Genomic DNA, 9,130 nt, shown 5'->3' on the forward strand with positions numbered 1-9,130 from the left:
AAACCCTAATATATTCAGCAATTTTAATCATTAATCGAAACCCGTATTAATATCGATTTTATTTGTTATACAAGTTTTACAAGCTTTGAATAAAAAAAGTTATACAAGCCCACTAATATATACTTTCTCCGTTTCCTTATAGTTGCAACACTTCCCTAAATTGGAAATGTCACAATAATTGCAACACATTATAAAAGAAAGGTTTTTATGGTGAAAGTAGTATCATTACCCTTATTTAAAGCACATGGCCCACTTAATTAAGCTCCTTACAACCTATACACCCCATTTTAAGTGCATTATATCATGTGAGGTCTACTTTTCTTAAATACAGTTATAAAGTGTGTGTTGCAACCATAAAGAAATGGATGAAGTATTCTAATATAATTAGCAACAAATTTTCTCCCCCCTATAAAAAAGCAAGAAATTTGTCTAATCAGTGATAAACTAAGCAACCAAGAAATAAAAAATTAATCCTTCAAAAACAATAAAAACTAAAAATAATAAACAAAAGATTAGGCAATATATATATTGATACACATAAAATCAATTAAAAAGACGACTCATATTGCTAGAACATTTTAATAACAGATTAATTAATAAAGATTATGATATAGGTGTATGGAAAATGTATATACTTCAAGAGAAAGAATAATATATGCAATTAATCCACACGACGAAGTGTATTTTCTCGTATTTCTTCTACGATTTGATTTATTGATTTGTACATGTAGAGTTGATTTATGGCTCTCTCGCTGTTGCTCGATCTCTCTTCGCGCCAAGAAAAGACACCACATTGTGTAGGTTAATTACAGCTACCGTTACTTTACCCATGAAGGATATACGTTTTTCCATACATTGATATCAAAAATCTTTAGCGTTACAAAGAATTACAATTTCTATAAATTCGAAACAAAAAAAACAAAAAGAGATCGACATAATAATTCATGAGAGTAACAAATGAGAGAATATGATACCTTAAATTTTGGGAATAAATGAACCAACTTTTTTTTAAGTTGTTGGAACCAAGAGTACACCCTTTTTAACAATAGTGTCACAGTGAGAAGAAGATTTGGGGAGATGGTGCAGTACATCCATTGAAGGAATATGGCATCAAGACGGAGCCAGAGATGATCATCAACGTAGATAAATCGCGATGACGTGTCATCAATCAGTGGCGGATCCAGGATTTTCGATCAGGGGTAGCATAATAGCACATAGTTGTTTAAGAACATTTAGAACTAAATTAAAATCGAACTTTATTTTAGGGATTCAATTCATGTTATATATTTCCCCCTGTTGAGCCCATGAACAACCCACATGTGAGCATTCTCTTATCCCACACATATAACACTAAACACTAAAAAGGGAGTGTAGTAGTAATGAAATCCCACATTGAAAGAATTCAAGAGTTACCACCACAATATAAGGCTAAGGGGCTACTCGCCTCATTGCCATATGGTTTTGAGGTGGAACCTCCTTGGTCTTGTAAAGTGGTGGACTTGCACTCTCCCATGACGGGTGCGGCCCAGACCCGTATTTAACACCCCCAAAAAACGCGATTAGCAAAATAACATACTGAGTGATTTTGTTGATGCAGTGTAATGCGTTAGTATATATATTATTGTGCTCCTTATTAATTGACAATTTGATTTTGGACATGAAAGTACATCATTGTGCTCCTTATTTATTAATTGACAATTTGATTTTGGACATAAAATTCGTAAAACAAACTATTGTTGCAGGGAACACATCACATACATTTGACAAAGAAATTATTCAAAAAATAATACTAAGATATATTATAATCAAAATAATTACAATAAAAAAAAAAAACTGTATAATATAGTATGAAGTATCAAATTATTTTATTTTATTTTAATTAAAAAAAACCAAAACAAAACAAACTCAATGAAAAAGAAGAAGTTGGGATTCAAACCCTAATGGCCACACAACACAAAGGTTTCACGTGTTCTCCTTTAATCACAGAAGCAAAGCTTATCATTTAAAATACTGTATATGTAATTTTAAAATATTTATATCAAAATTCTGGGTGCTACCCTTGTGACTATGTAGATCCGCCACTGAATGTGAACAAGAATGTTGTGCGCTCTTGCTGTACGTGTTGCGAAAGGAGACTATTGTGACTTCTCTTGATCAAGAAAAAGAGGAATCAGATCACGCATCTTATAAATTAGAGAGTGCGGAGTTAATCAAGGGGTTAATCAAGAGGACTTAATATTATATACATAATTAATTATATATATATTGTATATCTCATTGAATAGTTATATTATATGTGCTTAAGTCCTAATTGGGCTTTAGGTTACTCCTAGGTTGTATATATATACCCTATGTTGATAAGCAATACAACTTAATTATGTTTAACTTTATATCCTTAATTATATTGGTTTTATTTGGTGATAACGTTTGGGAAATGAATGCACATAATTCCAGTTATTGTGTAAGGATAATTAAGTTCTCAATTATTTCGTGTGATCGTTGATAAGTACTCTGTAATAAAATAAAAATGAAAAAATATAGAAATTTTGATACAAATAAAAGAGGATGGCCCAGTTTCTCATGGTGAGAAACAAATTTTGTTTCTCACATAGCATTTTCGTAAATAAACCAACAACTTTATTCAACTGTGGAGCCTACAATAATGAAAAAGTTGTTGATTTATTCACGAAAATGCCCACATGAAAAACAAATTTCGTTTCTCACCATAAGAAATTGGGAATTTCCCAAATGTGGTTCGTTGGTCCAATTATCAAGATTAACACTATTTCCCAACAATTGAATTATTCAAGCATTGCATCATATTTAATCAATTAAATGTATATGGCAATAAAGTTTATAGGGATGAAGTAATTCCTTGCAACGATAACAAGTGGTGAGGTGACACTATATGAAACCACATTCGTAATTATTATCGTCAAATATGCACAAGATGTAGCTATGCAAATAAAAGCAATAACTACCACATAAACATTGAAAGTGAATGCTAGCAAATTAAAATTACATAACTACATTGTACTCTTTGTTGCGGGGCTTGCAATAGTATGGTTTTATTGTATCAAATTGTGATGATTTATGTAATATTTAGCGCATATAAGATATACCCTTCTTTATAAGTCATGTCATCATGATTTATTGTCGCTCTTTTTACATATGGAACACTATTGGAGATATTCTAGTTATACTAGGATAATATTGTGATATATTTTAGAAAACATATCTTATGTAAAGATATGGTAGAATATTATTGTGGAAGTTTAGGGGTGTTACCCTAGTAGTATTATATATACTTGTATTGAGCCGTGAATATTGATAAGAAATACAGAGAATTATTTTCATTATTTGCCTCTGATTTAACATGGTATCAAGAGCCTAATAAAGATCCGATTTTTTTTCCTTTGCTTAATTTTCATAATTAACAAACGACTGCTTAATTAATTAATTTTTGTTTTGCACCCTTGAGTTCGTGAAGACATGACTGGTGGCGTAGGCTTGGGTGGCGATGGAGGAAAGACTAAGGTCAACATGACCTATCACCTAGGATCAAGTGATGGTCCAGGTAATATTATTACTCCGATTCAACTACGGGGTAAAAATTATGATGAGTGGGCGAGGGAAATTCGTACATTGTTGAAGGATAAGCTCAAGTATGGATTCATTGATGGGTCTGTTATGAAGCCAACTGATGATGATAAATTGGAGGATTGGGTGGTCGTTCATGCGATGTTGGTTGCTTGGATTACAAATACCTTGGAACAATAGGTGAGGGCTACCATTGGTGAGTATGATGGTGCTCAATTATTGTGGAATAACCTTAAAAACCGATTTTGTGTTGTTAGTGGAACCCGTATATGTCAACTGAAGCTTTCTATAGGTGAATGCAAGCAGGCTACCACCGATTCTGTGGCTGCATATTTTGGAAAAATTTCCAGAATATGGGATGAATTAAATACTTACATTACGGTTCCTTCCTATTCGTGTGGTGGGTGTAAGTGTAATATTGTGGCGCAAGTGGAAAGATTGCATGAAGAAGACTTCGCTCATCACTTTTTAATCGATCTTGATGATGCTTATGCCTCGATTAGGGGTCAATTATTGGCTCAAGAACCTTTGCCATCGGTGGATAAAGCATACCAACAAATTATTCAAGCGAAACGCTTGAAGGGAGGAGACACAACCGTGTCTAGTTCGGGAGCTCGTGACAATGATATGGCTTTTAAGATTCAACATGATGCATAATTAAATCCACAACGTTCTAGTGAGCAATCTAAGGTATTTTGCAACAATTGCAACCGGATGGTTCATGATGAAGCAGGGTGTTTTCAGATTATTGGTTACCCCTCATGCTGGGGTGAGCGTGGTCGTGGAGGCCGAGGACGGGGTCGTGGTGGCTCTAGAGCGCACAAAGGAGGAGGAGGTCGTGCTGGGAGCCAAGGCAATGCTCCAGCTGCTCCTGTGCGCGCGAACAAAACAGGCGGCCAATCTACTTCTCAGACCATGAAATCTGGGGCAGCCACGGTGAATGATGGGGCTGCTCTTACAGGCGTAACACCAGCTCAAATTCAGAAAATCCTCGATCATCTTTATACTATGAAATCGAAACTTCATGGTAAGGATCAATTAGGTTGGATTATTGACACCAGCGCATCTAACCATGTGACTTGTCTCTTTTCACAAATGTTTCTAATGTACAACATTGTCCGGTAAGACTACTGGATGGGAAAAGTGCTATTGCATCTAAGATTGGCTCCGTGATTTTACAAGGGGGTTTGAAGATCGATAATATTCTTTTTGTGCCTCAATTAAATTGCAATTTAATATTTGCTACTCAATTATGTGATAAATCAAATTGCACTCTGCAATTTACTAACAAACTTTGTGTTATACAGGACCTCATGATGAGGAAGGTGATTGGAGCAGGTGAACGAGTGGATGGACTTTACTTTTTCCGGGGTGTTCTTGAGGTTAGAGCTTTGAAGATAGATGGGGATCGATCGGCAGAGTTGTGGCATCAACGACTAGGGCATCCTTCCAGAAAAGTTCTACAGCATCTCCCAGTTGTGAGTAGTTCTCATAGGAGTCTTAAATCATGTGATGTATGCCCTCGGGCTAAACAGCATAGAAGTAGTTTTCCATTACGCAAAAATAAAGCAACTAGTTTGTTTCAACTCACTCATGTTGATTTATGGGGCCTTTACAAGGTCGCGTCGACTTGCGGTTCTCATTATTTTTTAACAATAGTAGATGATTTCTCAAGAGGGGTGTGGACGTATTTATTACGTAATAAAACAGATGTTGAATGGATGTTTCTTAATTTTGTTGCTTTAATTAAACGTCAATTTGGGTGTGAAATTAAAATAGTTCGTAGTGATAATGGCACGGAATTTAATTCCTTAAAGGACTATTTTTTTACTAATGGGATCATATTTGAAACCTCTTGTGTGGTAACGCCTCAACAGAATGGTCGTGTTAAGCGTAAGCATGAACATATTCTTAATGTAGCCCGAGCTTTGAGATTTCAAGCAAGTTTACCTCTTAAATTTTGGGGGGAATGTGTGCAAGCGGCTTGTCATTTAATAAACAATACTCCTTCTAGATTGCTTGATTTTAAGACTCCGTATGAAGTGTTATTTGGTAAAGAACCAATGTATGATCATTTAAAGGTGTTCGGGTGCTTGTGTTATGCTCATAATCAACATAGTAAGGGTGACAAGTTCGCAAGTAGGAGCCGGAGGTGTGTTATTTTGGGGTATCCTTTTGGGAAGAAAGGATGGAGAGTATTTGACTTAGAAACTAAGGAGAATTTTGTGTCTCGTGATGTACAATTTGTGGAGCATGATTTCCCATTTAATTCTCCTACTTTTGAAACAAACCGGACTCCTAGTCATGTGCTAGCTTCGGATGCGGTTGACAGTGATGATGAGTGGAGCTATGAATTGGTGAGTGAGAGAGTTGATCACGAGGTACCTCAAGCAGTAGACGCCGCAGGTACCCTGCGGCGTATGGAGCCAGGCAACAGCTCCCCTGTGACACGCTCTGCCAACGAGTACACTACCAGCGACCATCACTTGGATGATGGCGCTGCAGCTCGTGGTATGGGCTGCTCTTGTGCCCCAACCGATGGAAATGCAGCGCACACTGCCTCTCACAGCAACAGTGACGTGCATGCAGTAGCACGAGGTGCTGGGCAGACCACCTCGAATGAAATTAAGGTATTCGAAGCTACAGAAAACAGTGAGGACATGGGTAAAGGCAAGCGTCAAAAATTCCCCTCCGTCAAATTCCGTGATTATGTGACTGTAGGGAATAAATTTCAAGCGCTAACCCCTAGCTTGAACCCCACTGTGATCATACACTAAAGTACGGTGGCGTCCAAAGGGAAAGAAGATAGAGCAAAAGAGTCGCCAACAAGTTTTAGGAACTTGTAAACCGTTCACGGGGTGAAGGTTACACCCCTTAACGATCCAAGAGATCGTCAACTCCATAAGGTCTAGAACCAAATAAGGGTTCGGGGATGAAGGTAGAAATCCAACCTAAAAGAGATTGAACCTGCCCTAATAATAGGCCTCTACTTTATTCTGATCGTATTCATGTGCGCTTTTTAATTAACATGCAATCAATAGGATTAACCCTAAACCTGTTTATCTATGTTGGTTGAATTTAATGCACAAATAAATCTATTATTGGTGATCACTTGAATTATAATCACATTAACCCTAAACAAGATTATTAATTATCTTATTAAGTGTGATTACAAGTACCAATTCCCTTTTAACATGCACAAAAGGCGTGATCAAGCAATAACAATAAATAAGTAACAAGCAACATAATAAAATAATAATAATCATGATCATAAAATTATAATCATAAAAAAAAATAATAATCATCATTATAAAATTATAACTAGTCATAATCAAAACAATAATAATCATGAATAAAATAATCATCATCAAAATAATAATAATAATAATAATAATAATAATAATAATAATAATATTCATAATCATCATAAATTATAACAATTATAATCATAATCATGTTCATGTTGATATTAAAGCATAATAAAAATAGCAAGATCCTAGGCATGATACTACAAGATTAATAACAAACCCTAGCAAGTCACTAAGCAATAAAAATAAAATCTTTAACCCTAACATGATACTAACAATGATAAATAATAGGAAGAACATAGGAAGCATCGCAGGAATCATTTTTAATATTAAAATTACCCTAGACATGATACTAGGAATATCACAATAACAATATAAACATGATTTCTACATCATAATATCAATAAAAACATTAAAGTACTTACTTTGATGCCTCGTACCTCTTTCTAATAACAAAATACACGCGTTAGTAACTTCAAGGAAAACAATAATCAAACAATAAAATTAAATTAAATAATTGAAAAAGAGATTTGGGACCAAACCCTCAGAAATTAAACCTTTCACGTCTAGGGCGAAGGCAACTTCGAATATGGCTAGGTGTATCTAGATCTTGCGAATGCGGAATTTTGTATGTGAAAACAAAGTTTAGAAAAAGAGAAAGATTGATGATAGAAGAGAATGAAAGAGAATTAATGATGAATGAAAACTGATTGTAGATGAGAATTCGTGAGAATTGGTGAGAATTGGTGAATGAAAACAAGGTTTTTAATACGTTATTTATAGAGAAATCAGCCAAAAAGATAAAATATCAAAACAGAGCACTTGGCGCACGCAAAACGAGATTGGCGCACCTAAAACAGAGCTGGCGCCAGCACCAGCTAATTGGCGCCAGGCGCCAATGGCTAGCACTAGGCGCCAGGCGCCAATGCCTGGAGTCAGGCGCCAGGCCTGTTTTTAACGCGTTTTCGAAAATCAGATACGTTTGCCGTACTGGAGGATAAAATCGTATCTTTTCCTCAAAAATGCTTTTTGATTTTGATTAAAACTCTGAAAAGTCAACAAAAGTCAATTTATCAATGCTAATTGAATTAGGATTGAAAAGAACCTTCTAGAAGAATCTAGAAGACTAAAACCATTCCTAATTGCATTAGGAATGATAAATCATATTAGGCCCTCCTCTAGATCATTGGGCCGCATATAAGGCTCAAACCGGGCCCAGTTTGGTAAATTGGCCATAACTTCCTCAATATTCATCGGAATTGGGCTTATAATATATCGTTGGAAAGCTCTTGTCAAGCCCCATCCAACTACACTACTATTGGACCCATATCATGGACCAACCAAAATGGATTGGCTGTTTTCTTAAAATAAGTTTTCAAAAACAGAGAGAAGAGAAAAGAAATTAAAACTTATCCGCAACACTAGACTTTCCACACTTTCGCTTCATTCGATTATGATTCGACGTGAAAGGTACTCATCACTGGGTTTGGTTTTGGGGAGACACAAATGGGTGTCTACAGTGACACACACCAATCGGAATAAAAGTCCATCTACATTCTTACGTTCATCCGCGCCTCCTTCCTCAGGTACTGTTTACCCTATAACACATTTTGTTGATTCTCACCGGTTTTATGTGAAACATAGAAAATATATTGATGTAATTACAGGTAGCACTGAACCGGAAATTTTTGAGGAAGCCATGAAGCATGAAGGATGGAGAAAAGCAATGGCCGATGAAATACAGGCACTTGAAGAACAAGGCACATGGGTCCTAAAACCTTTACCACCGAGAAATAAGGCGCTTGGGAGTAAATGGGGGTACAAGGAGAAGTACGATGAGCATGGAAACTTACAGAGATTGAAAGCTAGACTCGTCATTTTTGGGCATCATCAGGTTGAAGGTCTAGACTAAAATAAAACATTTGCCCCTGTGGCGAAAATGGTGACAGTCAGAACATTTCTTGCAGTTGCAGCAGTGAAGAATTGGGAAGTTCATCAGATGGACGTTCATAATGCCTTTTTACATGGTGACTTGGAGGAAGAGGTATACATGAGAATTCCCCCTGTGTATTCACCCATTTGTGTCTCCCCAAAACCAAACCGAGTGATGAGTACCTTTCACGTCGAATCATAATCGAATGAAGTGAAAGTGTGGAAAGTTTAGTGTTGCGGAAAGTTTTAATTTCTTTTCTCTTCTCTTTGTTTTTGAAAACCTATTTTAT

General features: G+C 36.0%; 1 protein-coding gene across 1 annotated transcript; it reads left to right on the top strand.

Moving 5' to 3' along the window:
• Window positions 1-3,492: 3,492 nt before the first annotated feature.
• Window positions 3,493-4,257, top strand: LOC145633080 (uncharacterized). Its single transcript, XM_081685374.1, has 2 exons — window positions 3,493-3,743; window positions 3,858-4,257. The coding sequence occupies exons 1-2, from the start codon at window positions 3,493-3,495 to the stop codon at window positions 4,255-4,257; spliced, it is 651 nt and encodes a 216-aa protein (XP_081541500.1).
• Window positions 4,258-9,130: the final 4,873 nt, after the last annotated feature.

This window comes from Chenopodium album, chromosome 5 (assembly GCF_948465745.1).
Source record: "Chenopodium album chromosome 5, dcCheAlbu1.1, whole genome shotgun sequence".
Taxonomy (NCBI): domain Eukaryota; kingdom Viridiplantae; phylum Streptophyta; class Magnoliopsida; order Caryophyllales; family Amaranthaceae; genus Chenopodium; species Chenopodium album.